The sequence below is a fragment of the Petromyzon marinus genome, chromosome 45 (assembly GCF_048934315.1).
Source record: "Petromyzon marinus isolate PM22_M1 ecotype Great Lakes invasive population chromosome 45, UKy_Petmar_22M1.pri1.0, whole genome shotgun sequence".
NCBI classification, from domain to species: domain Eukaryota; kingdom Metazoa; phylum Chordata; class Hyperoartia; order Petromyzontiformes; family Petromyzontidae; genus Petromyzon; species Petromyzon marinus.
This window is the reverse complement of record NC_133711.1, coordinates 4,459,834-4,476,746: the sequence shown is the minus strand read 5'-3', so window position 1 is coordinate 4,476,746 and position 16,913 is coordinate 4,459,834. Positions and strand designations below refer to the sequence as shown.

At 45.3% G+C, this 16,913-nt stretch overlaps 1 protein-coding gene and 1 long non-coding RNA gene across 2 annotated transcripts in view; both read right to left on the bottom strand.

Moving 5' to 3' along the window:
* The window catches only part of LOC142930910 (uncharacterized), a 559,094-nt gene that overhangs the window by 55,398 nt on the left and 486,783 nt on the right, over positions 1–16,913 (bottom strand). The window lies entirely within an intron of this gene.
* The window catches only part of LOC116952070 (uncharacterized), a 73,212-nt gene that overhangs the window by 13,153 nt on the left and 43,146 nt on the right, over positions 1–16,913 (bottom strand). Inside the window, exon 8 of the mRNA XM_032971099.2 lies at positions 7,997–8,096. Coding sequence (XP_032826990.2) covers positions 7,997–8,096 — 100 coding nt within the window. The remainder of the gene's footprint in view (positions 1–7,996; positions 8,097–16,913) is intronic.

Here is a 16,913-nt window from a genome sequence, read left to right as displayed (position 1 = left end):
TGGTCAAACAACCCCCACAACCAAGGGGTCGGCAACCTGCATCTCCCGAGCCACATGCAGCGGCTCTTTGGCTTCCCCCTTGCAGGCAGCCGTTTAAAAAAAAAAAACTTAAATCTCAAACGACGTAATTTTGCGTAAAGATAATTGTCTAAATATGGCAGAGAATGGGCTCACTGTGGAATGTCTTGGTGACGACAGAATGTGTTTGTCATCTGCTGTATACCTGCTGCTGTGTTTGTGTACACGTAGCTCTGCGTGGGAGTGGTGCGCGAACTAAGTTCAATTCCTGCTCACAGCTAACACCATTTGACGATTATCTGAATTGGTCCTGGGCCTACCCTAGGTCCACTTAGCCTCAAATGAGTACCTGGTGCGGTGCGTAAATATCGCCACTGGGGAGACAAAGGCGGCCGGGCGTGGCGCTGCCCACCCACTCCCTCGTATGCTGTTCCGGCCTTCATAGGTGCTTGATAATAGCACTTGCACGAAAAGCATATTAAGGCTATACGGGGGTTCTTTGTCTTTGTAGCTCTGCATGTGACTCTTCTTCCTCATTGAAAGTTACCGACCCCTGCCCATGAGGACTTCATCCAGCAGTGCATTGACAAAAGCCTGCAAAAATTATATATTATTAATTATTTTTTATTACTATATGTAATACATATGTATTTAAATGTTATAGAATAGGATATTAAATGTAAGCCATAGTGCAATTTTTCTCGGTAGTATTTTCATAGATGCACCTACTACCCCGGACAATCCAATGAATTGTTTCAAATTTAGCGTCACAATTTAATTCAAGTATCAATTATTTATTTTTACATTGAATGATAACGCTTCTCGTAAATTGAGGGATGCTATGAACCCATTACGCACGGGTCAATAAACATCGATCATCACACAAATGATTCAGCATATGTATTGTAGGCTTAGGAATCGATAATAATTGATGAATCGATGCATCGTTCCACCACCAGCAGTCACTCGTAGCGCAAAAGCATTTCTGATTGACAGAGACTGGAATCTTTAACAAGCCATAACCTTATTGCAGAGAACATTCTCAGAACATTTTGACAGCTCCATTATGAATGTGTCTTCCATAATAGCCCACGTGTTAAAATGAATGTGTCTGTCTGTCCGAGGTCAACTTAAGCCTTTGTAGCTGGCGCAGCGAATAAATATTAGCACTGGGGAGACAAAGGCAGCCCAGATGTGGTGTTAGCCACAACACCCCCTCTTGTTGTTGTCCTGGCCTTGATAGGTGCTTGCCAACAACACTTGCCGCAGTAGTTTATGTAGGCTTAAATGAGGGCCTACTTGTGCCTCATGTGTGCTCGCCTATCAGCTGGAATGCACCCAATCTCATCAATCCGTGACGAAAGCTAAGCCTGCAATGATCCTGGAGAGTGCTTTGATGGACAACCATCCAAATGAAAGGAGGTGCAACTTTAAGTGTGCACTCTGTAACAGCCTATGATCATATATCATACTGATAGACAGACGATCGTGATTCAATTATGATATCCCATACGTTACAGGTAATTGTAAATAAACGGAGTGACCGACTCATATAAGTATAATTATGTTCCAAATCATCCAATTACCTAAAGTGTGCCCGATTTCGCACAACTCTAGCAGTTTTGAGATTGGGTCATGCTTGGATACGTAACTCCCTCGCACAATGTTATTTTAGGTTTTGGGGCTAAGCTGGTGGGCTGAAGAGGACAGTGGCAGCAATATTAATCGTTGTACCGTACTTCTATAATCCCTCGTCTACGCTCCCTGCCTTCCACCAATCCGCGTTGATCAGCGTGGCGAAGCATGGTCAAATATTCTCCACGACCCACACGTTGTGGCGGAGGTCTTTCATCGAGCAGTGGATTGACAACGAGGGGCTTTGCACGCACAAAGGTGTGCTCACACAGGCAGTGCACCCACCGTCTTCACATCACGCAACATCTAGTGCGCAACACCGCCTGAATTAACACTTGAATGCGGCAATTATTTTATTGGTATTAAAATACACTAATTGCCGGTATTATTACCTCTTTTTTTTTCCTTTAAAGCAAAACATGAAAAATACACTGGCTTGAAAATGACCGTGTTTATTTAATGAACGTGATGTAAGCATTACAAATCAGCCGTTGCTATGACCTCTGCGGGTTTACATGTTGAAAGCAGGCAGGGGGCGGAGAGGGGGGGGAATAAACGGAGCTCCCAACAAAGCCACAACGGAGCCCCTAAACAATGCCTTGAGAGACAGCTGAATCGGCCGTAATTGCAGGCTCCTGAATCCAAAAACTTTGCCCTGCCGCAATTTTCGGGGATCAGTTGCACAATGGTGCCTGCAATTACCCGGCCAAACGCCCGCCCGCCCGCCCGCCCGCCCGTGTCCCACTGTCACTCGACTACGCGTGCAATTTTTTCAAATGACGCACTTACGGAACATTATTTTTAAAATGTAGTTTTTTTTTCTCTCTCTCTCTTAAAGGGCTCCTTGGCCACATTGCGGGCGCACATGGCGGCCGTCCGGCAAAGGGCGGTGGGGGATGGGGGAGAAGGAGAGCGCGGGAAACGATCGGCAAAAGGCCTGAAACGTCGGAGCGATCAGTCAAATTCTGGGGCGACAGCCCCCACTGGGAAATCTGTGAAAAAGAGCTTCATAGCTCATCGGATTCCTCTAGTATAAATACAGATTTTGATTCAGATTTTTGTCGTGTCACTGCTGCCCCCCTTTGCTCAACACCGGGTGGTTATGGCCTAAACTGCCCACCGAGCTGCGTCATTCCTCGTTAGCTCTTCTTGTCAAGATACAGAATCAGAATCTGAATTCATACTGCAGGAGGAATCCGATGAAGCTCTTCACAGATGTTCAGTGGGTTGTGCGTCACACTCTGTCGATATCCGCGTAAATAAACACGGTGGGTTTATGTTTTGTTTTCCCCCCATATGCTTCCAAAAGAGAATTAAAGAAAAATAACAACTGTTGACACAGCCGAATGGCCAGGAAATGAGGATCTACCTTAACAATGCGATGAAAAAAGCATCGCATTACTCGGTCGTGATTAGCCATGGCTTTCTACGCAGAGGCCCCCCTGACCGAAAGGGTGATTCATATTTACATTCCACTTTTCGGGGCAACTTTTTTTCTTTTCACGCCATCCCTTCCCAGTGCTTTCCCCCGTGTCTATTACACAGGCGTTTGTGCAAAACGAACAAACAAGGCTTGCCAAATGAAAGTCAAATTGCCGTGTGGCACTCCACATATCATTGGCCAATTTGTGCGGTAATAGCATGTGGCATGCGGTGGCTACGGAGTGCAATGTCCCTCAAATTAACCGGTGCGATTGGAGAGACCTGCAGCCGCATCCTTTTTTTATGGCATCCTCTCTCCCTCTGCAAACTTTTGCCCGGAAACACCGCCGTCAAAACGGCTCCCACGAAAGCCAAAGCAATTTCAGTGGCTAAACGCAGCGCGCGCCATGTTCACATATCGTATATATCACACACACACACACATATATATATCAGTGTGGTGGCGTAGTCACGTAAATGTGTTTGAGTGCCGACCACTTTCACTTCATACTTCCACGAGTAAGATTTGTTCAACTAATTTATATTTGTTCTCCTGTTGGCATTCTCTGGTTTGACATGGCTAGTGAGACTATGCCCTAAAGAAGGCTGACTCTGGTGTAGGCCAATCAGTTACAAAGACAATTTATATATTATCAGAGCATGTTGGTTTGCATGTTCACCACAAGTACGTGTGGTTAATGCAAACTTGATTCCTTGTTTGAACATCTTAACACCTTCTGTTTTATTGTCAAAAACGGTAAAACCTCTTCTTATATTTTCATACTTTGATGCTGGCAAAAAGGTTCCATTTTCTAGCCGCTCACATCGAGGTATAAATGGTCTGATAGTGCATTGGCTTTGCACTGTTCACCTTTTGGCATTCTCTGGTCTGACACGTGGTGAGACTAGGCCATACAGAAGACTGCTGTATCTAGTGTAGGTCAATCGACCGCAAAGACAATGCAAATGAATCGATTGGCGGTGACCCGGGTCACCATCGTGACCCGGGGGTGCCAAAACCTCCATAAGTCCGAAACCAGAAGGCCTATGAAGACGGGAGATGTCACTGAGCCCGATACGCAACGCCAAATATGGAAATAAACAACACACGCAAAACACCCTTAAAAAAGGGGGGCTGCTGGGGATTTGTGCGTGGCAACGGCTGTTTATTGCTTGTTGTGAAAGTACATCAGGATGCTGGTCTGGTCATTCCCCAGCACGTTCTGCTTCTTACGGGGGCGGCCACCCCCTTGTCTTTGGGAGCGAGACCACTTGGAGGCAATGGCGCACCAGGCGCTCTCTTGGTACGGGCGGCGGTCATGGTCGTGCTGGCGGGATCGACATCGTCGTCCTCATCATCGCTCCCAGCGTCGCCCTCCGGCAGGACAGGGTGGTTGTAGCAGCGATGCTCCCAGAAAAAAACCTTAAACTATGCCTGGCCCACCAATATTTTGCGGTGACCCGGGCTACCACCAATCGATTCAAAAATGACCAGAGTATGTTTGTTTGCATGTTCACCACACGTACCGTATGTATAAGAATAGATTTGACCAGTTTCTGACAATAAAACAGGTTTCGATTTAAAGCATTCGTGATTGCAAGGATTCATCTTCTTTGGTTCTGTCGGTAAAGTCACGTAGAATGAGAATAAAATAATAAAATAAAACAATAAAATTCTCACGACGTTTCGGCCACAACACAAGTGGCCTTCTTCAGGTGAAAGGAACAAACCTGTCGGGGCGACAGAGCTACAATGAACCATTTCGGTTCTTAATTAATTATTTTATGGTGAACTTACTGGCAAAGGAGGTCTCATAATGTAAATGCTCACCCCGAGCCCTCAATACTCTGATGGTGCGCTGTTTTTGAGTTGTACGCCTTTTGGCGTCTTCTGGTCCAACACCAGTGGAGACTAGGCTCTAAGAAAAGCCGTCTCGGGTGTGGACCAATCAAATTCAAGGACAGTGCATATTATTATCAGAGTTGTCTCTTTTGTTTGCATTTTGACTGCTTGTGTTGTGGTTATTCCAAACATGATGCCTTGAATAAAGGTGTCAGTTTTTGTGACAGTTAAAAGGGTAAAACCTATTACTATATCTTGTTACTGGCAAAGGAGGTCTCATAATATATTGATGTAATTTAGACTTAGGTTTTTTTCAAATCGGTTTACTGTATGATAGTTGAGTTGTTGCAGCCCCTTTGGCGTCCATGTACGAGGTGCCTCTGTGGATGTGTAGGCTTTGACTTTAACATAGCTATTTCTGTGACCAGTCACAAGCTAATCCCTCAACTGTTTCAATGCTAAATTCTCCTGTTTGATATGTAAACCCCTTTGTCAAGGTGCCTCACTTCTCTCAACCAGCTTAAAAGACGCTGCGAATCTTAGTAGCTCTGTCGTCCCGACAGGTTTGTTCCTTTCACCTGAAGAAGGCCACTTGTGTTGTGGCCGAAACGTCGTGAGAATTTTATTGTTTTATTTTATAATTTTATTCTCATTCTACGTGACTTTACCGAAAGAACCAAAGAAGAAAATAAAACAGGTGTTAAGATGTTAAAACACCAAGCATAAACATTTATATTGTGATACTGGCAAGGGAGGTCCCATGATGTAGCTGCTCACCCAGAGCTCTCAATGTCCTGATAGTGGCGTTGTCTTCGTGCTGTTCGCCTTTTAGAGTCCTCTGGTCTAACACTGTTTGAGACCAGGCTCTAAAGAAAGCTTATCTCTGGTGTCGACCAATCAAGTCTCAAAGACCATGCATATACTGCCAGAGAATGTTTTTGTTCAGCATGTTCACCGCAAGTACGTGTGGCTAATGCAGACATGATTCTTTGCAAAAGGTTTCTGTTTGGTGTGTTAACATCTTAACACAAACTGTTTTATTCATAATAAAGGTTTTTGGGTTAGATCGCGTTATTTATAAATGTGTCGTAACCCTCCACCAACCGACACGGCCAATCAGCAAAAAAAGTGTCACGTTGACAAAAGACAATTAGTTCACTACTTTAGCCCACCGGTGTGTTGAAGAGTGAATCCACAACATTTACAGTTTGGATTCACTCTTCAACACACCGGTGGGCTAAAGTAGTGAACTAATTGTCTTTTGTCAATGTGACACTTTTTTGCTGATTGGCTATGTCGGGTGGTGGAGGGTTACGACACATTTATAAATAACGCGATCTAACCCAAAAACCTTCATTATGAATAATATTGGCCGCGAAAGCCTACGTGTTAAACAACTGTTTTATTGCCAAAATGGGTGAAACCTATTCTCATTGTGATACTGGCAAGGGAGGTCCCATCATGAAGTTCCGTGTGGTTAATGCGCTACTTAATTCCTTGCAAAAGTGATCGATTTGGTGTTTGAACATCTTAACACCTGTTTTATTTCCAGAAAGAGTAAAACTTATAATTTTTTCATATTCGTTCTCTTTTACACCCCTCTATTTGCCATCTGTCGCGTTGTTTGGGGACACATCACACGGCGTTATGCCGACGAACTGCATACAACAGAACACCGGGCAGGAATCCGTGCAACTTTCGCGGTAAAACGAATATATATAGAGGCTCTCATGATTTCATCAACACTGACTTCACACGGAATGGTTGATTTGTTTTTTTCAGATGCACATGAGGGCGTGCGTGGTGGGCCTCTCTCTGTGTGTATGCCTGTTGCTGTGTGACCCCCCCGTGCCCGTTCAGTTGTACTGTGCACCGATGCCTACTTTATCGAGGGATATTTTGGCACGTAAAATGAATACTGATCGATTGTGTATATATTTTGATTTACGATGTACGGTACTGTTTAGTTTGGTTTATAGCTGAAATATATATAAAAGGGAAATTCGTGAATATGTGTGTCTGTTCGAAATGTTTAGCATAATGTATATATTTTGCATGGCATGTGAGCTGTGACGTCACATCTATGATGTCACCCGCATGCGGAAGCGTTACGCAGTGTGCCTGCTGATGTCACGCATCCCCCCCCCCCAACCCTCCACGAGTAAAGTGCCATACAAAGAATTGTGTTGCAGGTCTAAGGCGTTCTTCGTGCAGGATTGGTTTATTATTTGAGTCGTTTACTGCCATACGCACCCTGAAAGTTGTGTGTGTCTGCAGCAAGCGCGTGTATGTGTACCCATGGACGCGCGCGTATGTTTATGTATGGGGGGAGCGGTAGTGTGGTGGTTAGCGCGCTGCGCTACGAACCTGGCGACCCAAGTTCGATTCCCGCTCACAGCCACCACCGGTGACGATTATTTCAACCGGTCCTGGGCTTTCCCTAGGTCGACTCAGCCTCAAACGTGTAACTGCTGTGGTGTGTGAACATCGCCACTGGGGAGACAAAGGTGGCCGGGAGTGGTGAATCCAAGTCCCGGGCGAAGCCGGGTAGTAAAGCTAGCAGTGTATAGATGCCAAAAAGAAATGACAATGATTCACCCCCTCTCCCCGCCTCAACCAATATCCCGTGTGACGTCATGGATCCCTTGTCCTCACCACTCCCGCCTCTCTTTACGTCATCACTACCTCTCACACACCTCACCCCGTGTAGCGTGACGTCGATACTCCTCTCAACACCTCCCCCGCGTCTCTGTCCTCACCCCCCGCCCCAATCTCACGTGACGTCATGCCAGCGCGTTACAGACAGAGCCAAAGTTCCACCGTGTAGCCTGTAGCAGACTGTTGGGGCAAGTGCTGTTAGCGAGTACCACTTATGAATGCCGGCCGTCTTCCAAGTGGCGACGGTCTTATACATCGCACCTGGAACTCATTTGAGGCTGAGTCAACCTAGGGGAGGTCCCATGACCGGTTCCAACAATCGACACCGGTGTCGGTGGCCGTGAGCCAGAATCGAACTCGGGTCGCAGGGACCGCTTCCCACAGACGTGTCTGCCGATATGGATGCGACATTGTCGTTACCAGCGCTGAATGGCCTTGCTTCTCCCACAGTGGCTCTGCCGACGACGGCTGTCCCCGGCCGTGGCTGCCTTGCGACGTCTCCGCTTGTGCCGCCGAGCGTCTGCGGCGTTCGAAAGGACACAATTTCGACACGCGGTCGCCGGCATTTCGTCCTCTCATTAAAACAGCGCTTCGTGCACATCAATGAAACCGCTGGGAGAAAAAAAAACCGACAAAGTACAAAGTGCAGATTTTGCCCATCTGCATCGCTCTCTTCTTGCTTGGCTTCTTCGATCTGCGTTGCATTTACAAGGGCGAGGTGCCCGATGCATTTGAATCAGCGTAACAAGGTAATTGTCGCGCAATTATCACCCGGTTGATCAAAGGGCAATTCGTGGCTCGAAGAAAAAAGGAATGATTTGTCGAACTCGGCACGATGAATGAGGTGGGGTACGGGGGTGGGGGGGCAAAGCGGAGGCTCGGTGGTTTACGCGCTGCGCAAAGAACCCCGCCAAACTTGAAAGTCGCTCTCGCCGGCCACGGCTCACATCAGTGGCGAGTTTATATCTGGACCGCTCCACGGGTCTGCCCTCTGCGCCGCCAACCTGCGTTGACCAACGCGGTGAAGTATGGTCAGGCGGCCGCGGTAACCGACACGAACGTGAGCGGGCCCTGTTGTATATATAGGTGTTATGAAAATTGATGAAAATAATGAAAATTAAATGAAATTTGAGATTTGCATAATTTATCCGAAATTATGTTAATCAGTGTAATTATGCGCATACATTATGCTGATTCGAGAGATAATCGTATTAATTTATGCGAGTGGGCGTGGTTATGATAATGCGGGTCGTTATGGATTATCAGGTCGAGCCTCGGTGACTAGGATTGTGTTATGAATTGGAATGACGCAATTAATCGTATGCAGTGACGCAGGCGTTGTGAGCGTGAATGAGAGAGAGACGATTCGACTCTGCTCTTTAATTCCGTATTATCGATAAGGATACGATTACTCTCGATTGAACATTACGGATTATGTGTGTTATGGATTATGTGGTGATAGTGTGCTTATGATAGGTCCCCAGGATTCAGATCTCATACGCAGAACAATATTATGCAGAATTTCAGGAAGAATCACACACAAACCTTCTGCTTTAATCAATTTTATTTCTAGCTAACTTTAATTTTTGGATAATATGAAAAACTCAATCTCGGGATTTTGGAATTTCAACACAGCGTTAACACGATACCATCACGATTGCGTTGTTTCACCTCGATAGCGGCACCTGTGGTTAATTCCCGACGCGTAACGCAATCGATCGGTTGTTGAGAGAGAGATTAAAAACATGCGAACTATTCTATCAAACCTTAACTTTATAATATGCAAACTCGTATGCTTGAATTGTTACACAACACGGCACTTGGTCTTTGATTCGTATCCAATCCTTAATACATTCTGATATGCGAAGTTATTATGCTTGAAATCGTCAGCACAGTACCACGTTGATGTTCGTTCATTGATTCATAACGATTATGAATTTAAAGCGTTCGACTGTAATACTTCTAATTGCCTTATCAACACCACTCGATGGCCACAAAGCTTCGTTACTTGAATCGTCACACAAAACAGCATTCGTCACTGATCATGCGCGGCCCTTAATGCAATTATTGTCACGTTGTTAACAATAGGATGACTGATTATTATGCAACGCTACTCGTTGACAGGGCACTCCAACCGGTATTATTCTTGGAGGCACAAATATGCGTTTGAATTCGTTATTTCATTCGTGGATACCGGCAAGATTATGCAGAAAGACAAATATTAACGAACGACTCAAGTATTCCTAATCAACTTCTCAACGCGACTCAATGGGTGGCGATGTTTCCTTTTGAGATCCTTATCTCGGGCCAATCTTTTAATTGATTGTGGCCAGACCCCTGACAGGGAACCGGTTGAACAAGCTCTCTATCCCCGCGAGCGGCGCTCCGTGGTGAGGAGCCAAGAATTAATCCTTGTTAATGGGTCAGTTGGTAATTTATGCGGTTAGAAGTACAGCCCCAGCACAATATTACAGAGAAAAATTATGAACACTCTTAAAAACGATGGATTATTCACTCGGTCGTTGCGATGTTTCCACAATCACGGATGGTTCAATGGCTTGAGGTTTTTAGGCTTTGTTAATGACCCGTGTGTGTGTGTGTGTTGAATGGTGTGAGTGGTGAAAGAGTAGGCCAATGTTCGGAATCGATTCTTTGCGTCAAGCAGACGTCTGGTTTGTGTGTAGTGGGGGGCAGTGTATCATACGTATCAGTTGATTCTTCTTTCAGTAGTTGGTTCGGACTCGACGGACGTTGGCGAACGAGTAGATGCGTTGTTGTAGCTGAGATGACCGCCTGGTAGACGGCGTTAGAAGCACGCCCGCAGCGGCGCGCTGGTGCTGATGGCACGCTGGTGGCGCGCGCTTCCTCTCCTTGAAGACGCGCGAACGCGCCCGTGCTGGTTCGCTGATAGCAGTTTCTCTCCACTGCTGGCTGAGCTGCTGCACGCTCTTGCTTGGCGTTGCTGGCCGCGCTCTTTCTCCTTGAAGATGCGCGAACGCGCCCGTGCTGATTCGCTGACAGCAGTTTCCTCCACTGCTGGATGAGCTACGCCGGCGCGCGCTCTTTCCGCTGCTGTAGTATCTGACGCTGCTGTAGTATCTGACGCTGCGCTCGCGAGCGACAGGTCAAGTTTTTCTTCTGCTGAGTTGAGTTGAGATGAGTCTTCTTCTGTTGAGCTGAGTTGAGATGAGTCTTCTTCTGTTGAGCTGAGTTGAGATGAGTCTTCTTCTGTTGAGCTGCCCCCGAGGGCTGATGAGTTGGCCCCGAGGGCTGATGAGCTGATTTCAATGCTGAAACGGCTCCTTTTTATGCCAAAAATCTCTCCCCTTCTCGGCTCCCCCTCACGAGGTGGAGCTATCTTTGATCTGATCGTATGTCGGTGGGGGGGGGTTCGTGTGTCGGTGGTGGGGGGGGGTTCGGGTGTCAGTGTGTATGTTTGTGTGTGTGTCATTTATGACATGGCCCTGTTCGGGGTCTTTCCTCAAGCCATAAACATCAAGACAACAGACACCTCGATTCATCTTGGTGGCGTCTGGTTGTCTAATCCCTCCACCCAGAGAGAGGGGCGGGTTCCCCCCCCCTTTTCCGTACGCGTTCCGACGCACAAAGAAATGGTTAAGATTTTTTTTTAAGTTTAACATTTCACATCACAGTTGGTATCTTATCATACACAGTTATGATCCTGCTTGTGATTCATAGTATTTGATTTATTTCCAAGTGAAGATGCTCTTCCGAGCGTATGCATTTTATCACGTTCTGCAGGGAAAGACAAAGGTGGCCGGGAGCACCTCTTTCTTTATACTTTCGACTTATATTTCTCAAATACCATTTGGTCCCATGTTCGCCACGACTCGTGTTTGTAACTACGTCCTCCCGACACCTCTCGGTTTACCGAGGTTCGAAATGTTATGATGGAATTATTAAAAAGAAAAATAATTTTCATCCTGAGTTTAAGAGGTCCGTTTCCAGATTGTTGGAATCCATATCCCTTGGTTCTGTAAGGTTCTATAATGGAATATCGTTTAAGGTTAACACATTATTGTTAATGTTATTTTGCAATTTCTTTAAAACTTGTTTGTCTGGTTGCCGTGTGTGGGGTGGGGTGTGTCTCCTCATCAAACACGGCTGGCTTTTCCAGATGGCCCCTTGTGATAAGGTGTAATTCCTGCTTCTCCGCGCTGTGAGAGAGACAAAGATGGTCGGGGTTGCTTGGGATATTGTTTAAACTCTTTCGTAAGTTTGCCCGTTCGCCTCATTCCTTCTCGATAACCTTTGATGTGACTCGGTATTTTGTCTCCAAGCTTTGTTTTAACAGTAAAAGTATTAAAGGTGAAAATCATTTGATAGCGAATTAATTATTGGATAATAATTCACTGATGTATCTGGTGGCCTGGTCTTGATTGGAGTGAGCGCGATGACCGCTAACTTTAGCTCATTCTTGTTATTGCATTTTAAATTTGAACCGTTGTTTAAAAAAAATAGTTGAACCCGTGGGCGTCCTCATTTCTGGCTTGCGGGAGGGCTTCCCTCTGCTTGACCTCCCTTAGGGCACATCAAACTCTTGTTCATCTGGAGATCTTCGCAGATAGCTGCTAACATCCTCGCCTCGAGAGTTTTATTATTTCTTTATTTATTAATAGCCTGTTTATGGCCGACACCTGTTTTTTTTGTGTGCCTGGCTTACGGGTTTTATTAATTATTTTGTTTCGTTTGTAAAAAAAAAAATATGATATATATAACGGCAAATATTATTGTTAATATCAATTTTGGAAAAGGCTCATATACAACACACCGCCCTTTTAAAAATGATCGGTGGTCTGCCACGGATTATTTTTAAAAATAAAAGAAAAATGCCTTTTCCATCTAGAACCATCGACATTCCTCGAGTTGACTGATTTTTCCTTACAACGCGCGCGTACGTGTCACAGCATGATTACATTTGAAATAAGAAAATAAAAGAACAGGAAAAAGAAAAAATAAAGGCAACATGTTACATCGGTTGTTATCAATTATTGCTACTTTGATTTTTGTTTCAGTTCCTGGGAAACACTGGATAGCGGTTTCGCGCCCGGTGGTACACAGTTTCCCTCCATTCACCTCTTTGTTTTCTGTTTACCAAGTTGTTGGCAACCTTACGGCCACCTTTGGTCAAGAGTGCAGAATAATTTTTCTCATGGCCAGGTATTTTAGAGTAACCTGTGACCTTTCCATGCAACATCATCACATCGTCGTTTTGGTTCATCGTCGGTATGGCTTTAACCAAATGAGCACGGTTCCTTTGTTCGTATCGGTAATTTGTTTTATCCCTCGCCTTCCCTGTGGGTTTATGTGGCGTGAAGCCATGTCGAGCGCCACCAGGATTAGTACACAACACGAGTTTCTGTGCTCGACTGTTGGGGTCATTTGCCTTCTCCGCAGCCATGTGCAGATTTGCTGACTCCGTACCACGATTCGATTCCATGCCTCGATTCGATTCCATGTTTTTGCGTGTGCTGGATTTCCACACATTCCCCGATCCGTCATGGATTTTTGTCTCCGTAACGCGTTTCCCTGGCACTTTTACAGTATTCTCACGCAATTTTGCGACACAATTGATCGCGTTTCCACTTAACAATTTCTCCCCTCGATCTTGTTGGTTATCATTTCCTGTTAGATCACGCTTCATGGTTAATTTTCCTTGTTCAATAGGTGGGTTCACCACGGGAGCGACTCTCGCGTTCCCCACCACATCAAAGCGTGTGCATGGCGCATTTAGTTTTCCACAATCATGGTTCCCCTCCTGGTTCTGTTTGTAACCTCCAGCCTGCTTGATTTTTTCCAAGGGCTGTGATTTTTTTTTCAGATCAGCGGACACCTCTTTCCCTGTCATTTTCCTCTCAACCAGTGCGAGCGATTTATCACGTGCCCATGTCACCCTCTTTGTTACAGCCAAGCCATGTGTGCCCCTTGTGTATCGTGGAATGGGGAATCGGCGTGATTCTGCTCTTGGCCTATACGCGCCGTGATTCTCGCGATTATGTGTCTTTGTGTGTCGTGGCCGCCCATTCTCTATGTGCCACTGTCGACCGTAATTGTTATCTCGCCATCTGTGTGGGTAATTTTGGCCGGCTGTGTGCCGCTGCATTGGGTGAAGATATGGTCCTGCACTTTGCTTCCACCCGTGGCGATTGTCGCAAATACGCGTCTCTGCACGCTGCGAACGCTCTCGGTCTGTGTGCCGTGGAATTGGGCACTGGTCTGACTTTGCTCGTGGTCTCCACACGTTGCGATTCTCGCAAATACGCGTCCCTGCATGCTGCGATCGCTCCTGGTCTGCGTGCCATTGTCTCGTGTAATTGTTATTTGACCACCCGTGTATGTAATTATGTTGGTAATCCGTGGGTGCTTTTTGTTTTCTGCACTGTGGGCCTGCGTGCATCAAATGCCTCACATGTTTTTTATTTTCGTCTGATAGGCTGGTTGCCTTGTCCCGTTCACTGTGTGCTGTGAAATCATTGTTTTTAGCCCGGTACAGCCAAGCCATGTGTGCCCGATCCACTATGTGGTCTAAGGAGGCTGTCTCTGGATTCAAGACCATTCCCACAATTTCTGTAATCTCTGGACTCAAAGATCCAAAAAACATAATTTTGAACCTTTTGTCACCTTCGTGATACTGATCCACATCGCCCGCATAGTACGCTCTTTTAAATCGCATGAGGTAATCCCGAGGATCCTCGTCTGCACACTGGGTCATAGATTTTGCAGCGTTAAATCCCTCAGACAGTGTTAAATATTCTCCAAACTTCCGAATCACTGCCAGGCTCAGCTTTTTAAAATCGTTCCGAACCTCGTATGGTAGCGACTTTACCCATGATATGGACTGTCCATGCAAGCTGCGTTTCAGCAAACTCGCTTTTTCATCCGTTTTCCTCAGACCCCTGATCATTGCTTCTGCTTCTACCGTTGCGATGTGAGTGTGAATGTCCCTGTTCTTATTGTGTGGATCAAAATAGGGAATTCTGACGAGAGCTTTGTCCATCAAGTTCAGAGTGTTACTACTGAACGAGTATTCGGAAAGTTGATCATCGTCATCCGAGTCAGATTCGGATGAGTCATTAACATCACGGTGGCGTTGCTTAACATGATTTTTGTAGTGTATTTTGCGCCTGTAACGTGGGTCAACTTTGCTCGGTGACTCCTGTTTTCCCCATGGCTCATACTTAGGTGGTTTTTGTGGGGTGTTTGATTTATATTTGTCTGGTGCGTCGTGCCTGTCGCGATGTTTGTGTCGGCCGTCTGTGCGTGGTGTGCGTTTTCCTGGAGAGTTGCCTCGGAGCTTCGGCTCCGCCCTTTCTCGCGTTACTAGTACATAATCTCCTGGTGATTTAGTTTTGATATTCTGTCTCACTCTGACTTCGGGGTTATCAGTCCCACCTGTTTCTTTTCCGAAATTTTCCTCATCCCATAATCTCTGTTTGTCTGTCTGTGCGAGAGGGTCTGAGTTCAGCGTAGCTATTCCTGATGTTTTTACATCGTGTTCGCTTTTCTCCCATTTTATCCAGTTCTTAAGCAGTGTCCCAATGTCATCAATACAGCTCCCCTTCCATGTGTCTCCCTGATTTGTTTGCTCTGTAGCAGATCGGCCTGACCTTTTTGGTACAAGTTCCCAATATCCCGCAATCCACTCAAAAATTACTCTTAATACGAGCATCTCTGGAATTTCACTTCAGAGTGCATATCAAAACAGTTGTATCCAGAATGCATCAGTTCGACTCCTGTGACTCTGGTATTCCCTTCAGAGTACGTATAAACAATTGTATCACAGGATATGGTCAGTTTGACTCGAGCAAATAATCTTACTTCAATTGTCTTTGTTATACCCTGCTACTCTGGAATTTCCCTTCAGAGTGCGTTTTTTGTTTGCTTTACACCCGTTACAGTCACAGGGCAACGTTAGATCATAAAACCTTGGTTAATACAACAGTGATTTGTTCCTTAATTCAAGCATAAACTGTCTGCGAGAGATCCCGGACGACGCGCCCAATATGTTGTATATATAGGTGTTATGAAAATTGATGAAAATAATGAAAATTAAATGAAATTTGAGATTTGCATAATTTATCCGAAATTATGTTAATCAGTGTAATTATGCGCATACATTATGCTGATTCGAGAGATAATCGTATTAATTTATGCGAGTGGGCGTGGTTATGATAATGCGGGTCGTTATGGATTATCAGGTCGAGCCTCGGTGACTAGGATTGTGTTATGAATTGGAATGACGCAATTAATCGTATGCAGTGACGCAGGCGTTGTGAGCGTGAATGAGAGAGAGACGATTCGACTCTGCTCTTTAATTCCGTATTATCGATAAGGATACGATTACTCTCGATTGAACATTACGGATTATGTGTGTTATGGATTATGTGGTGATAGTGTGCTTATGATAGGTCCCCAGGATTCAGATCTCATACGCAGAACAATATTATGCAGAATTTCAGGAAGAATCACACACAAACCTTCTGCTTTAATCAATTTTATTTCTAGCTAACTTTAATTTTTGGATAATATGAAAAACTCAATCTCGGGATTTTGGAATTTCAACACAGCGTTAACACGATACCATCACGATTGCGTTGTTTCACCTCGATAGCGGCACCTGTGGTTAATTCCCGACGCGTAACGCAATCGATCGGTTGTTGAGAGAGAGATTAAAAACATGCGAACTATTCTATCAAACCTTAACTTTATAATATGCAAACTCGTATGCTTGAATTGTTACACAACACGGCACTTGGTCTTTGATTCGTATCCAATCCTTAATACATTCTGATATGCGAAGTTATTATGCTTGAAATCGTCAGCACAGTACCACGTTGATGTTCGTTCATTGATTCATAACGATTATGAATTTAAAGCGTTCGACTGTAATACTTCTAATTGCCTTATCAACACCACTCGATGGCCACAAAGCTTCGTTACTTGAATCGTCACACAAAACAGCATTCGTCACTGATCATGCGCGGCCCTTAATGCAATTATTGTCACGTTGTTAACAATAGGATGACTGATTATTATGCAACGCTACTCGTTGACAGGGCACTCCAACCGGTATTATTCTTGGAGGCACAAATATGCGTTTGAATTCGTTATTTCATTCGTGGATACCGGCAAGATTATGCAGAAAGACAAATATTAACGAACGACTCAAGTATTCCTAATCAACTTCTCAACGCGACTCAATGGGTGGCGATGTTTCCTTTTGAGATCCTTATCTCGGGCCAATCTTTTAATTGATTGTGGCCAGACCCCTGACAGGGAACCGGTTGAACAAGCTCTCTATCCCCGCGAGCGGCGC